Genomic DNA, 16,810 nt, shown 5'->3' with positions numbered 1-16,810 from the left:
GAAGAATTAGGGGGAACTTCACAGGGAATCGACTCAGGCTGGAGTCAGTTCAACAAGAGCTTGAAGGTATCAAGGAATTTAGCTGCAACTGTTACATTCGTCGTGTCAAGCCACTCTTCAACTTGGCTAAGGAGGAAAAAAAACTGGACTATTGCTCAGTCGTCCAAAGTCCTCTTTAAGATGAAAGTAATTTTTGCATTATATTATATTAGGGAATCAAGGACCTAGAGAATTGTATTGAATGAAGACTGTAGTGTGTTTCTGTTGAACTTGTTTTCTGGGTTGGTGTGTCTTTGACTTTGCAACATTTCTGTATCTGTCTGCCATCATCCTTTTCGGTCCTACACAACATTTACAAAAAAAGACAAAAAGATGAAAGAACTTAAAAGTGAATTTATTGAAGTTTAATATTTGGTGTACTGTACTGTATGCAACAATTTACACATTAAAACACATGAAGTCAGCAAATGAAAACCATTCAGTCCTACTATAAAAAAAAAGTCACTCATAAAAAACATGAAAAAACAAAAAGATCTAAGAAACTGCTTAAACACTAAAGATAATGTTTGTTTAAAATAATAGTAGAAACTCTTACCATGAGAACCACAACACATCTGATTAAAATTCATCTGTGGAATTTGGCTGATCACCCCACATTAAGCAAACATGTTAAAACGTGACTCAAAGATAACAACTTGACAAAAAGGTTGAGACCAAATTCAGTGGACTCTTCTGTCCCATCATCTTCCCTTCTGGGACCCTCAGTGGTACATCAGACCTCTGCTGTTTCTCTTTAGACCTGAAATATCCACCAGAGAGTAAACAGGAAAGTTGGGGTATTGAAGGATAATGACTGTCGTATCACTTATTTATTGTGAGCCAGGATGCTAACCATCAATCATTAAAATAGCTAAAACCTACCTGTGCCGTTGACGGGCCAGGTTGGGCAGCACTTAAGTGATTAGAAGGGTTGTTAGCATTTTTATAACAGCATGTTATCAGGACAGTATCTAGACATTCAAAGAAAAGTTACCAAACTGCAGATGCTTCTTCATTGTTGCTCTTCTTTAACTCTTTGCAGTATTTTTTCACCGTCTCCAGCTCCTCTCTGACATCTATTAAAATGAAAACAAAAGTGTCTACTGCAAGCATCTGACATTTTCCTTTCACCTTTGTTCACTTGGGTGTGTGGCACAGTCAGGGAATATCTACAGCAGACTGAACTTTGGAAATGATTAAGTTTCTTGTATTTCATGGGAGGCACAAAGGGGTTAAATGCTCCTTCCTGTATTCACTATGTTCTGTAGTTCAAGAGAACATACACCCACAACTTCTTCTAAAGTCATCATGTTCCTGTTACTTTCTCTTTCTATGAACCCCGTAATTGTCATAAATACATTAAATCTTCAAAATAGATCCAAATTGATAAGGTCCTTGCTGGTACAAGGGTTTAAAAACTACAGGGATCAATGCAGGACTGAACATGACAATTATGCAAACTGGAATGTGTAATCAAAAGTTTATGGCAACCAATTTTCAACTCCCCAGTGATTCAACTGTACAGAAAATAAATCTTCACCACTACTCATGCCAGCAACGTGTTTTAAGTTTGGTTTTACTTTGGCAGAGAAAAATAATTTCAAAATCATTTCATGTTGTATATTTACATTACCTGGAAGTGACTGATCATCTGTCTTGAGTGACCGGTCAATTGATTCCTGCATTGTTTCCTTCAGTTTCTTCAGGATGTCCTCCTAAATCAAAACAAAAATATTTAACATCTTACATGTTACGTACTGAATCCTACATGAATTAACAGTTTAAATGTGTGCTGATTGGGCTGCTCAGACATTGCAAAGTCCAAGTCTGCATTTAACAGATTTTTTAAGTGTGTGATCAAGTATTAGTTTCTTTCATATTTTTTGAATGAAAAATATCAAAAGTATCTGCTTAGTAACCCTGTTTGCAATGTATTAAGACCAAAATCCCCTTTCACTAAATATACAAATAGAAAAAGCCTTCAAGTGAAACAAGATAAAATCATGCATAACGATTATGATCTGCTACAAAAAATACTCCAAATATCATTCATTGTTATACAATAAAATGTGACAAACCATAAAATTTTGCAGTTTTGACAACATTGCCTCTTTAGCCTCCTCAAACATGTAGTCCTTCTTAGAATGCACATGCTGCTCAATGACTTCCCTCATGCCATTTAGAGAGCCTTTGCCCGTACATTGTTTTGCCTCTGAAGCAGAAAAAAAAAGAAATTGTTGAAGACAGTTTGATGCTAATACGATATAGAGTCAGATTCTATAAGCCAAGATCTTGTATGTTACCGTCATAGCATTTTTGCATGATTTCTTCAATAGTGGTTGTCAGGCTGCTGTAGACTTCTTTCTTACGCTCCCGAATGGTTCTGTCCAGTTTTGTCTTCAGTTTGTCTTCCTTCAAGAGAGAAAATAATCCCTTTCAGCATTTTAATCACATCTTGTATATGAGCACTTTAATCCATACCCTGATTACACCTGTTACCAACATCTCTTCTGGGTGTTTGGAGGTATGAACACCTCAAGATGCATTGAGGACACAATGACATCTGATCACCCAGTTCACATATGAAGGTGGTCTGGGACACATTGTTCACACTGATCTAGCAGAGTGTATGCTCATGTGTCCTGGGCCACATAAAGAACTGGCCACTCTGCCTGTACCCATGGCAAAAATCATGTGAAGTGACAGTCCACTCTCCACTCATACGACTAATTTGACATTTCTTCCCTGTGTCTCATTAAACTGCATTTAAATCTACTTCCATCTTTTACCTCTGTCCTCAGATATATCAGCTGCAGTTCCACATCTTTGTACTTTTCCATCAGCTTCTCTGTGTCAAGGGAAAAGGAAGTGATGGCCCCGTTGAATGGATCACATTTTGAGTCATTTCTGAAACAAGAGAATGTTTCATTAAGCAAGCAGAGACAAGTTTCAAATTTAAGAATTGTATCTGTATGTATTATATACAATGATTTGCATTACTTCATTGTATACAATTGTTCTATTTTTGTTACATTTCCAAGAGAGTTTTTTTGTCCTCATCTACAGATTTCTTACGGGAAGGTCTTCCTAAATTCCTCATCAATGCTCTCAGTCAGCTTTGAAGCTAATTCTCATTGAAGTTCTCTTGTTTCCCTTTTTTTGGTCTGAAGCTGCCATTGTTAGCAACTATATACTTCAATTTCTTTTGAACAGCACTTCCTGTTTGCCTCCTCTGAAAAAGAAAACATAATTACATTTGTCATTTTACATTTTAACATGAGGTGCAGAATCAGTGCTCTGAATAAAAAATACAACATTCATATACGTACAGGGTGTAAGAAGTTCTTCAAGGTACTTTCCCATGAACTTTTGGAATTTTCAACCCCTTCCTTGAGGCAGTTTCTGAAAGCCTTTAAGGTCATTTTCATGGACTTTAAGACTTCCTCAAGTCCAGATTTTAGGTTTTCTTCAAGGTCTCTGCACACATCGACTTTCATGCCAGCCTAAAATTATACAGAAAACAACAATTTATATTTATCATTAATTTGCAATTTTACCACACTGAAATTATACTTCAGGTTAGTACTCCTGGGTACATTTATAGAAGTTTCCTTTAAATGTGACAGAGAGCCATGAGACAGCAGGTGTTTGTTTCCCCTGTCTGATGTCATTGTACTGCTTTAGGCCTGAAGATGATCTGATGATGGTAGAGGACAAAGACACGTGTATCACTACCTCTTCAAGCCTGCTTCACCTCGGGAAAATTCCTGCTTGACTGTCCAAAGCGCAGGACCAACAAGTTTCCATCATCCACACTCCCTGATATGTGCCTTTCGCCAATACATGCACAAAGACAGAGACTGACACCTTCACACACACAACAAGGAGCTATTTTATTATGATCATACAATATAACTAGGAGTGTTTCCAATAATCAAGCCCACAGATGCTAATACTGACTGTCCATAGTATATTATGCACACACTGCAGAACATAGAACACAGCCTTGATCCAACAACAGAAATAAGAGTCAATGTTTACATCCTAACCATCTTTGATAAATATCTTGTTTGTTAACATACTGATACTGTTGATATAGAGATTTTAATAATGAATAAATATGCAGTGTTGTGCGGATATACACGGTGTCTAACTTATTGGGAGAGGTACTAATCATTTCAAATGTTTTGGATATTATGTTCATGCTTTGGAGAATGCTCTCCATCACCTTCTTTTGTTAATCACTCCTTACTATTTAAGCCAGTCAACTAAAAGTTGTTTGCCAGATGTCATGTGTGGCTCCTGCCTGCTTTATATCCCAGCCTGCTTTATGTTTTTGCCTCCTTGAATTTCAACCACTGTTTGTATTTTGCCTGTGGACTCTGTACCTCTGCCTAGTTGGACTGCTTATAGGGTTTAAACTTTGGAACAGACTGTACTCTTCTCTGCCTGCTGTTTATTAAATTACTGTTTGCCTTAATTCTGCTTTTGGGTCTTTTCTGAACTGTGACAGTTTCACTATTTTATTATTTCACTATTTAATTTCCATTTACAGAATCTACATTAAAATCTGGATTTTTGGGCCTGGTTTCCCTCTTCCATGAGATTCCAGTTGTAAGAGTTGATACTATGGTTGTTTAAATCTATTCCAGTGGTTTGCTGTTTTGTACACATTATTGCTGTCCACACACTAGAGCAGGGGTACTCAAATACAAATCTTACAGGGCCACAAATATTTTTTTCAATGAGCCAAAGGTCCATTTAATGAGTTGGTCAGACCATATGCAATAATACTGTAATATTCAAAACGAAATGTCCTTTTCGTTCAAAAAAACAACAAAAATATGAACTACAGTTACATGCCCTAGCAGAATTTGTGATTTTTTTTTGGCCATTTTTCAGAGAATATGAAAGATAAGAGAAAACTTTTTTTATACTCATGGTTAGTGTTTGGGTGAAGCAAATTATTATCAAACAACTGTGTTTACTCTTTTTATATCATAATGACAGAAACTACCCAAGTAATCATAAATTCTGCCAGGGTCTGTAAACTTATGAGCACAACTGTATATGTTGTTGTTGTGTGTTTTTTGGTGCCATAGATGTCTCAAGAGTCCTGCTATATGATTTTAAGTGCATTTATTTTGTAGTTCTTACTCTCTGAATTTTGAGGAAATGTCTCTTAAAAACTCCTATGCTTCGTCTCATAATGCCGTTCAAATTGGAAATCTTCAGCAAAGCTATAGTCTCCTGGCATATTAAGCACATGGGTCTTGTGGTGGTTGGAGGGTGAGTGAATTCAAAAGTTTCACTCCATTCTTCTTTCAATCGCGGATTTTCACCATCCACTTTTCTTTGAGCAGCAAACTTGGAACACACCGTTTTCGTGCATTCTAGGGTCCTACAGCTGGCAAAGTGCCAATATGCGAACTGCTCCAAAAACAAAAGTGAAAGTTAAAAATTGCACTCGCAGCATTGGACTCTAAGTGACCCAGTAACAGCCTGTCTGCGTATTGATGACATGGAGACAAGTCCTGGTAAACACACGGTGACCCGACCAAACACAGAGTGAGGAATAACAGTTCGGGGGGCCACAAATATTGAGGGTTGCATCTGGCCCGTGGGCCGCCTATTGAGGGCCTCTGCACTAGAGGAACAAAACTGTTAAATCTAGAATTATTGTCATCATGTATGGGAACCACATCTATTACGATTTTAAAAATATTTTGGTGTGGATTAGCCTTAAAGCTGTTTGTGTCAAAAATTGTCAACCTGACCTTCATTCAACAAGCATTTCAAAAGTTTTCTTTCCCTCTTGAGGAAAGTCTGTATCAAGTTAAGACCTGTTAATCAAAAACTGCAAAATATCTTCTTTTTTTTTTGTTAGTCATACTGAAGTAAGCAAGAGTGAAGCCTCTATGTAACTTACTGTCTACTGTCACACTGAGGCACACCAAAAACAGCTGAACACCTGCTACTACAAACCAATGCAGACAGATTGAAAGGTGGGATTTGCTTTGGTGACGATCTTACACAAAGTCGCCTCAGGCTGTCAATGGGACTGTAAACAGTGCAGCACACAGACAAGGAAGTCTTGCCTGGAAGTCCTTTATTGCTCATCACTGGCTAGATTAGATTTAGATTTGTATATTAGATTCAGTTTATTTTTGTCTGCATCAACAACCAACACTTCCCTCCAACCCATAGGACCCATGTAAAAATCACAAATAAAAACAAACAATCACTGAGGGATTCATCAATCAAGAAAATATATAGACATAACATACACACATATATCGATATGCACATACATACTTACACATACACGTGCATTCATACACAAGTACATTAATGCATACATATAACATGCATACACATCCACATGTATTTTAGCCAATCACATGCTGACCAAAAAATGTAGGCTGAAGCCAAGGCTATCCTGCCTACCCTTTGAGATAACTTATACCGTATAGGCAACATTGTGCAAGTAATTATGTTATTTATAACAAAGCAATCTTTAAACATTTCATTCAGAAACAAACTTATAAACAAAAAACAAATCCCAAACATTTCAATCTCAACAAGCAGCAATTCAGGCAAATTGAGTGAAATCTAATTTCAATTAACAGTTATACTTCGTTCATATATTTCTTTATCTGTTTATTTTAAGCATTTTTTTAAATACACAAAGGGAGTTACACATTTTTAATTTGTTCATCACAGCTGTTCCAAAAGTTTACCCCTCGACAGATACACACCTCTGTTTTATATTTGTCCTTGTCTTTGTTCTTTTAAAAATATCTGTTCCTCTTAATTCAAACCTGCTTCCTCTGATTTCAAACAACCTCTGAACACAGTTAGGAAGTCAATTATGTTTTGCTTTGTACATTACCTGTGCAGTTTTATGTTCCACTAACTCATAACATTGAAGCGCCTTTAAACTAATAAATAATGCGTTGGTCGGTTCGAGGTAATTCTCTTGTTTTATGATTCTTATCTATCTTTCCTGTAACTTAAAGAAGGAGTCAGTGTTTGTTTTATAAGTGTTACCCCATACCTCCACACAGTAGGACATGTATGGAACAATGAGGGAACAGTAGAGAGTGTACAATGACTTTTGATTTCAAGAATTCCTTAGTTTTATACAGTATGGCAATGGTTTTTGACATTTTACTTTTGACATTGTTGATATGTGGCTTCCAATTAAGTTTGTGATCGTTGATCACACCCAGAAATGTTATTTTATAAAATGTTGTTGCTTGATCTTACCACGTCTGTACAGCTGGCCCCTTGCATCAGGGACAGAATCCCGTACGCTCCAGACATATAGTTCAATGTTTCTGAGTGACAGTCGTTTAGTTTTTGAAGAAATTCCTGAAGTTTTGGGACTTCTAAAAAGTAAAAGAAAAATACAATTCAACCAGCATGGTAATATTCTTTTTTTTTTTTTTTTTCTCACAAACTGTCAAATATTAATGCAATTTATTCTTGCAGCAAAGAAAAGAAAGAAAACATTTTTCTTCTGTGCTTGTGACTGTGTGCATGCGACCATCACCATCCCTCTTAGAACTCTGGCCTATCTTTTATTGACAGCTAATATGTTCTGTAAAAGAGGGCGTGCACACCTAGGTGGACCAAAAAATAAATAAATAAATAAAAGAAAGTAAAAGAAAGATTACACAAGGATATACACAGGGACAGGGAAAGAGAAGGAGAGAGAGACCTAAGACACTTAGCTGGAGAGGGACCATCTCACCATGACGCCAATAAAACTCTGTGCGGTGATACTAATGATTAAGCAACCCTTAGTGTCCACAATCATTACTGAAGCTTGGGTCGCAGAGGGTTGCCACCGTGCTGTGTTCTATTTGGTAACAAGACCACCCACTGGTGCAGATAATACCACTTGGGTCAGATCAGCCGAGGACACCAGCCACCCACCCAGCCCCGATGGACCCCCAACGAGTAGGGCCGAGCCAAACACTAAGGCCCCGCACACCTGATCTGTGTTTGTGTCATATAATTTGAATTTTTTTTTTTTTTTTGTATGTATGTTTGCTAGTGAGGTGGATTAAAAATAGGGGGGGGGCAGGACAGGGAGGCGGGAGAGAGGGGGGAGAGCCGTAGTCCACTACTGCACCACCCCCCCCCCCCCCCCCCCCCCCCCCCCCCCCCCCCCCCCCCCCCCGTATAAAACCCGCCCGCCCCCCAACCCTATGTCTTTTACCTATATCAGTATCTAGTGAGGTGCATTAAATAGGGGTGGAAGGAGGCGGGAGAGAGCCGTAGTGAACTACTGCACCACAATCTGCCCCGGGTCGGGTTTTTGGAGTTATGCATGGACTTAACCTACCAGTTTCATTTGGCTCCAGACTTTTTTTCTTCGAAATTCTTTGGAGCTCACTGTGAACACTTCGAAACGTTCATCACTGAAATGTTTCTTCAAAGAAAAAAGAAAAGATGATTTAGGGTTTTTATAAAGAATAACTTTAAACTTTTCTGTCAATCAGTAAAAAGTACACCACCTTGTGTAGTTTCCTGAATTCTCTCTTCACTTCTTCCTTGGCTTGCATGTTCCTCTTGAAGATGGAAGCACGAACACGATCTTTTGAACTGTAAGAGAGATTAGTATCAAGCATTGCCTAATATGGTATCTGAAGTCCTGGAATATCATAATTAAAACATCTTTAGCTTTAAGTTGTTTTCTTTCTTCTCAGAATATAGTTTTTGAAAGGGAATATCTGGTTCTTGTTGTTGATAATCAAGGCACAGCTCTGGTTTTAATGGTCTACTTCTATCACTTCTGTTATAAATATACTTTACGGATTATCTGAATCCTCAGTAACATCAGACTTGGTGCAGATGAAGTGAATTTGCTGACACTGGCCTCCATTTCCCATAAGGCTGCTGGCATTTCTCAGGATCTCCCATGGTTCTTTCTCTGATACTGCTCTGTCAATATCAGCCACAATCCACACAGTGGAACAGCTTCCAACAACCTAGAGGGATGTAATCAAAGTTATTTTTGAAACAGAACTTTATCATCAATTTATATTAAACTTTCTAAAAAATACAACTAAGCATTAAAATGAATTACCCCTTTCCACATTTTATCTCTGCTTTTGTTGCGGTCTCCACTTCCAGGTAGGTCCACAAGAGTGACATGCTGGAGGAAGTCATTATTCGGAACCCAGAGAGTCACACACTTCACCAGGGGCCAAAACCACCTCTTACCTCTGTACCTTTTCCATCTTTTGAGCCACTTCTTGTGTATTTGACAAGTTTCGCAGACAGCTCTCCAGCCTACAATTAGTAGCGGGATTAAGGATGTTACTAAAATCTACTACAATGAGTAAAATATGAATTTCACAAGTAATCTGGTGACGTGCATAAACTATTCTAAATGACTATCCTGAGAAAGCTGTATTGATATGGAAGTACTGAGGATCAAGTTCCTCTTTTTTTACAGTTATTTTTTAATTTACTGAATGTATCTTAACATACTTGATATAAAACCAAACTGGAATGGCTAGTCAGTGTGTCAATAAAAGACCTCAGTAGTCTGAATGTAAGATGTTAGGAATTTTAAAACAAGAATGATTTGCATTGACTTCTTTTTTCTTTTTTTTTGTATTTTGTATATATGAATGGTACTATGGATTAGTTCTCTTTCTTACTGATTCACAGGTCAAGGTCTTCTTCCTGGACTGGATGAATTCTGGGATTTCTCTGAAGTGTTTGTCATTGCAGAGACTTTCTTGGGAACTGTTTTTTTCCCAGTCTTCTCGTACACCGCTGACAGCACTTCCACGGCATCATTGTAATCATCAGTATCGTCTTCATGTCTTTCATCATTAAGATGAAAGTTAACAAGAACCACAAATCATGCTTCCACTCCTGAAAAAGAATTACATTACTTGTTTTTTTTTTTTTTTTTGCTTTTGTTAAATCAAGTTTCATTACTCAGCTGATTTTCCTGTTTTGAGATGAATTCAATCTCTGCCTCATAATTCTTGTTCTTTGTGTTAGCCTCCACTTTAACCATGACTGAGGTACACGCACTGACACTTCCTGAAGACAAGAGATCCTTCACCTCCAATGACAGCATTTATTAAAGAGCTCTTTCCAGCCCCTGTTTTTCCAAAGACGCCGACCATCTCCCTCTTTTCTGTCTCCAACTCACAAATTTTCTCCCTGTTGTACAAGAATTTAAATATCTGTTGATTAATTTGAAACTTATAATAATTAAATAATAAAATATGTTGTCTATAGAACATTTGTCTATGAGCCAATTCAAGCACCATTTGAAGCAGCAGCTATGAATATAGGGTATAAGATAATTGGTTATTAAGAAGAGCATTCCAGAGATGCTGGGTCTCTCTGAAGAGATTTGGAAAGAGATTCAATGCTCTGAGAGATACTGCATGAGTGAACTGTTCAACAACTTCAGAATACGTTCCTCAGTGCAAAACTGCTATGACTCTGGGGATTTCATATATCGATTAGAATATCACTAAACGTTTCAGAGAATCTGGAGAAATTGCTCTACAAAGGGACAAATCCAAAAACCACTCAAATATGAAAGGTCATGGAAGACCTTAAATATTTCAACAAGACGAAACCAAAACCACATTCTGCACATAATACAACAGCAAAAATCTAAAATCTAAACTATACTGTCGAGATCAGTTGCCAATGTTGTCTTGGAACTGATCCCTAAAAAAATATGGTTAAAAAAAAGAATTCTTACTTCAGGAATTCATTGAGCTCTGTTTGTCTTGCTGCTGTAGTTTGTTATGGATACACGTCATGATGGTTTTCACTTCAGAAAGCATGAATTTCTCTGTTGGAGGTAAAGTAAAAAAACAAGGAAGAGGGGTTTATCTGGTGCTGTGGCTTTTTATGGAAACACATCACAACAGTTTTCACTTCAGACAGCATGAGTAATATAAAAAAGAGGAAAGGGTTATTAGTTAGGTGGCATGTTAAACAAACAAAGGGAAAAGACTGTACAGTGTGAGAGACATGTTCTCTTTTTCGTCAATAAAGGAAGCCCAGAGTTTATCATAAGATTTTGACAGTCAATTGTTACAGGATGAAATGTGTCTGTGTTTAAAACATCAGGCCAATTTAAATGAGCCATTGTACAAATAACTTACTATCTAGTGCCCTATGGATGGCAGGCAGTACTGTGACATCTAAAGACTATGGTGCAGTTGCAGTTCCGTTGCTAACTGTGTACAAACACACCAACATTATGCCTCACTACACCAATTGAAGGACAAACATGTCCATGGGCACACAGCCTGTGCATGTGAATTTGTTAGTCAAACAATGTGGGTGGCATGAAATGACCACAACAGAAACTAGCACTGACACTGGCACTTCTCTGTGAGCTGCTTTGTGCCTGTTGCATGTCCTGAAGTTTGAGTCCATGTGAAATGTATTTAATTTGTTGGAGGCACTTCCATTGTTGCTTTGGTATATTGTTAAAGTACCAGAGGTTTAATGTACTGTCATAGCACATGAAGTATGGGTGACTTAAGTGTTCTGATAGAAATGAGACAATAATTTATGTAGCCTAGAAACAGCCATTCAGTATGAAAATGACAAAAACATGTTTTACCATATAGTAGTAAGTCATTATTCTGACAATGAAATAGATACCAGAGTATGAGGTGTCATGTCGCTGTTTCTTAGTTGGTGGTCTGCTGGACTCTCCCTGAAGCTCCACCTGTCTTTTTTCTTATGTTACAAATATAAATGTTATTTTTTTTTATCAAAGCAAGATGTATTGCTATTTAAACACAAATTAACACAATAAAGATGGTGTGTACCTTACCTTGACCACTTGTGTTATTGTTGGCTTAAACCTAGGGATGAAAACGGAAGTCTCAAAACTGTGTGTTATGACAACATATTTTCCACATTGGTTTTAGGCTGAAGCAAAGTATGCCATGACAGGCATAATCACAATTAAAACATTTTGATTTTCACACCCATCTTCATTTGAATCACAGATTTAATGTAATTTGCACTGAGTCTGGCTGTGCAAATCTTGAAAGACAGAATATTTTTATAAGGACACATTTTCATCCTTACTTGAGCAGGATCTGCCGTTTCTCCAGGCCCCCCTGTCAACAGTGCAAAAACACATATTAGAAAATTAGAAAGCCATGCAACTTTTTGTGCTTACATTGAAATTATATCATTTCTTTATAATAAAACTTTGGTCCTACAATCCTTTATCGGTTAGTGTCTTCAAAACAAGGATTCATGCTCATCTAATTCTAAATGCATGGATCTGCACAAAGGAAAGTCTTAGACTAAGTACCATAATATTACAGCTACACTCAAATTACCTTTAGCAGCTGGAATTTCTTCTTGAATTTTGCTCTTGGTCCAACCTTTGTGATCAAGTTATCGATGTCTGTATTACCTAGACAGGTGAAAGCTTTCCTCATCAACCTCTTGATCTATTATTAGAGAAACAATTCAAATTAATGTTGGTCATACAAAAATAAACAAGTTCATAAATGCTGGATGTCTGTTAGGTTTGAGTCAGCAATGTACTGCAGAATGTTCAGCACCTTTTATGTCACTTTATGCATGTGCTGTGATAGAATACATGTGCAAATCAATCAGTAATACTTCACCTTGAATTTTTCTATCCAGTCCCTAAGACCCCATTCAGTTAATTTCTGACGAACATAGTGATCCATGGTCGGAAACTGCAACTGTAAGGTAATCACATAATTATATTTGAATCAGTTTTCACAACTGGACATTTTTTAGATAGTTATTAAACAATAGATCGATAAAAGAAAATAAGGGCTTATGAACAGATACAAGTTGGTGCATGTAACGGTTCTGAGCAAGTATTTAGGAAATACCAGCCTGGTCACAATTCTACCTCAATCAGACGATCTAGAATTCATTACTGGTTTGAAAAAAGACCAGCCTAATTTTAAGTTCTGGACTAAGTCACCCTTGAGAAACATCTGTTAGCATCTAAAAAATGGTCAACATACCGACTTCCTAATGCCACAGTTGTACCCGCAAACTTCAATACAGAATGATTGTGTCGGTTCTCCATCCTGTTTGTCAAGAAGACACACCTCATAACATATCTTTGTCTACAAGCAGAAACTCCCCTAACCATATTCAGTTCAGAGCCTGGCAGGAACAGGAATTGCACAACAAGCACAACAAGCCAAGACCCATCCTATGAAAGAGAATGAGGAAGTAAAGTTGGAAATATATTCACAGATTTGGCTTTCTTGGATCAATCACTCTGTTAAAAACATTGTTGTATTAAAACGACACGTCTCAAGCACCGCAGTAAGGCAGACTGTGAACTACAACCTCATTTTCCACAGAGCGAGCCGTCCGAGCAGGACCACTAACAATGGCCTCTGTGCACAAACGGCTGTATGACGAGTGTGCAGGGACCGTCTGCCGACTGCAATGCCGAAAAAGGATACTACAAAAAATATTCAATAACTTCACCCTGGTTTATTGTAGTGTCAGTTGTAAAGCCTATTTTCAGTCTCTTCACATATTTTTCAACACTGGCAGTAGTCCCCAACTGTACCAACAAAACATAAGTATAGCATTTACAGTGCACAATGTTGTATGTAAATAATGACAGGGCAGTTTCTTTCACAAGAAAAGAAACTGCTCTGATTCTGACCCCCCGGAAGTAGCAAAACACACAGTGGATTTCTAAATGGAAAAACTGCACGCACATGTTTTTAATTTAAAGTCTGTTTTCTTGCCATTTCAGCTGTGAAGCCTATTTTCAGTCTCTTCACATATTTTCAACACTGGCAGTAGTCCCCAACTGTTACAACAAAACATAAGTACAGCTTATACAGAGCACAATGTTGTATGTAAATACAGGCAATGTGATGTTTTAATACATCTTAATTAATACTCACTATTTCAGCTCAGTCCGAGGGTGCAGAAAGTAGATGGCTTGGAATACACAAACATAATCTACAAAAGCAAACTACAAGCTTTACAATGCTCAGTGCAAGTTCAAGAATGATTTCATGTGTTTCATCCCTATCTTATCCCATTAAGTTACACTCCTCCCTCTTCAGTGATCAGCTACATGTGGGTGCTATCTTATTATCTTATACTTTAATCCAAACATCAACAACAAGGACATTTTAATTACAACTCCATGGACCTGATTAACTGGTTGAGCGGGTGGCTTAGCCCAGTAGTTGTATGGGTTGGGATGTTCTTCATGTGAAGTTGAATTAATGGTTGGAAAGGGTTGCGCAATCAAGAGTCATTAAATTATCCTCAGACAGACACATTTTTGAAGGTCACCCACGAGCAGGATTTTTTTTTAACTTCTTTGTTTGCTCCGATCAACTTTCACTTTTGTTTCACTGAGAAAAAACACACCCGAGTCCCTAAAAGCGAAGACATTTAGTTTCTGTCTCTTGACATTTTTGCATTGTAAGAAAGGCTTCACAACTGTATGATCAGAAATGACTGCCATCATACCTGAAAATATTTTTAACTGCCACACTGATAAGTTTGCATTATCTTCATCAGATAAAACACATTTGTGCACACGGCCATAAAGACAGATCCATGAGGATATGATTTAAATCATCTATCCCACAGTTGACCTAAACTAACCCGAGGTCTAAGAGGTGTGCAGTATTTACAGCAGTTGACTCGCTGTTGAACACTGACCACAGAAACTCATGCTAAAAGAATGCAACAAACTCACCCTGAGGCGCAAACTTTGTGTCTCAGTGCTAGTAAACACTTCTTAGACCTTGGGTTAGTTTAGGTCAACTGTAGGATAGATGATTTGATTTACTGTAGGATAGGATTTTAGCTAATCCTGAAACAAACCAAAATTTCACAGTGTTGAAATTATGGCAACATTGTTAAAGATGCAAAAGTACACCAAAACTCAAAGCCATTGCACGAGAAACATGAGCAGATGTTTGTAAATTCTCTTCTAGCCTTGTTCATAAAAAATTGTGGTGAGTATATGCATGCTGAACTGATGATTTATAGATTTATTAAAGGGAAACGGGTGTTGCAACCTGGAAGTGTAGCTGCAGGTAAGCAGCTATGATATACATTATCCTTGTCTCACAACATTGCCAGTCACCTCCTTTTCCCCTTGTTACCTGCAAGGAGCAGATCAGGTATAAAGTGTGTGAGAGTCATGGTGTCCTCCCATTTCAAGTCTTGCAGTGCAGGTACCCCAAACAACCCAGTAGGGGTCAACAGAGCAGTAACAGCAATAAAGTGGGAAAGTTATACAGTGCCATACTACTAGCAGAGCACAGAGGTTTTAAAAATTGTTTTAAAAATTGGCAGCAGCAGGATGATTGGTTGATAGAGGCTGCGGTTAAACAACACAAGTAAACACCCACATGTTGTTGATCACTGAAGAGGGAGGAGATAGAGATGGAGGGAGATGTGTAGATGGGATAGGAGGTTATGAAACATATGAATTAATTCTTGAACTTGCACTGAGCTCCATAAAGCTTGTAGTTTGCTTTGTAGATTATGTTTGTGGATTCCAAGCCATCTACTTTCTGCACCCTCAGACTGAGCTGAAATAGTGAGTGTCGTGGAATTTTCATAGTCTTATATATGTATGTAAGAATGTTTAACTATTGTATTCTTTCAGTCTAGATGTCATGTCGTCTTCAGAGGGAATAAATACCATGCCAAGGGGTTTTGTCTGTCAGAACTGACTTAGCATGGCACTGAATTCCATCACAAATTCAGCAACAAACTGGACACTGGACACAGAAGACTCAGGAGATTCGGACGGCTTACGTTGAAATAGTTTATGTAGAACTTGATCAAGGAGAAATAACATAACAGTACAAAGGCAGGAGAGTGCAGTACAATGCCAAGTCAGTTCTGACAGACAAAACCCTTGGCATGGTATTTATTCCCTCTGAAGACGACAATAAAGTTAGATAACCATGTTTGGACAATAGGAACCCAACAAGTGGGAAGAAGACCTGTGCTCTAGTTCTGGAGACAGTAAGTCAGCCATAACACATAGATAAAGACAGGAGCAGGGGGAGAGACCTTGACTACAACCCTGACACGATCTCGCCCGTCACAGACGACATAGGAAACAAGTTACTCTAAACATGACATTTAGACTGAAAGAATACAATAGTTAAACATTCTTACATACATATATATAAGACTATGAAAATTCCACGACAGTGAGTATTATTAAGATGTATTAAAACATCACATTGCTGTATTTACATACAACATTGTGCACTGTAAAAGCTGTACTTATGTTTTGTTTGTAACAGTTGGGGACTACTGCCAGTGTTGGGAAATATGTAAAGAGACTGACAATAGACTTCACAGCTGAAATGGGAAGAAAACTGAATTTAAATTAAAAACATGTGCGTGCAGTTTTTGTATTGTATTCATGTGATTCCTCACAGTTGCTGTTTCCGGTCATGGATGATTTTGTTCGAGATCTATTACAGAATTGGGTCTCAGCAGTTACATAGAAACATTTAAAGGTAAATTATTTTAAAGTATACAGACATGGACAGACATGTCCAGCATTTCCAAAAAATATTTATTTTTTCATGTCCAACACTGATCTGAATACTTTATTTTCTAAAAACAGAACAAGGCATTGATGAGACAAATCTTTTCTGTCTTGATAGTGACGACATCCGTGAGTTGTTCAAAGAAATGGGACCAAGAGCAAAATTCAAGACAAGACTCAAGTCATTAAAGGTAA

At 37.7% G+C, this 16,810-nt stretch overlaps 1 protein-coding gene across 1 annotated transcript; it reads right to left on the bottom strand.

The window, feature by feature from the left end:
• Positions 1-681: 681 nt before the first annotated feature.
• Positions 682-12,042, bottom strand: LOC117832346 (nuclear GTPase SLIP-GC-like). Its single transcript, XM_034711437.1, is given in 26 exon segments — positions 682-799; positions 922-952; positions 1,034-1,115; positions 1,673-1,754; positions 2,118-2,251; positions 2,343-2,451; positions 2,829-2,946; positions 3,115-3,172; positions 3,175-3,271; positions 3,369-3,542; positions 7,312-7,430; positions 8,393-8,425; positions 8,428-8,479; positions 8,562-8,652; positions 8,863-9,038; positions 9,137-9,280; positions 9,283-9,342; positions 9,717-9,826; positions 9,829-9,897; positions 9,900-9,939; positions 10,019-10,132; positions 10,134-10,233; positions 10,790-10,812; positions 10,815-10,882; positions 11,707-11,784; positions 12,039-12,042. Coding segments are annotated over 26 exon segments (2,172 nt in total). The 3' UTR covers positions 682-793.
• Positions 12,043-16,810: the final 4,768 nt, after the last annotated feature.

The sequence above is a fragment of the Notolabrus celidotus genome, chromosome 20, assembly GCF_009762535.1.
Source record: "Notolabrus celidotus isolate fNotCel1 chromosome 20, fNotCel1.pri, whole genome shotgun sequence".
Classification (NCBI taxonomy): domain Eukaryota; kingdom Metazoa; phylum Chordata; class Actinopteri; order Labriformes; family Labridae; genus Notolabrus; species Notolabrus celidotus.
The sequence above is the reverse complement of the archived record's forward strand: the minus strand, read 5'-3'. Positions and strand labels throughout refer to the sequence as shown.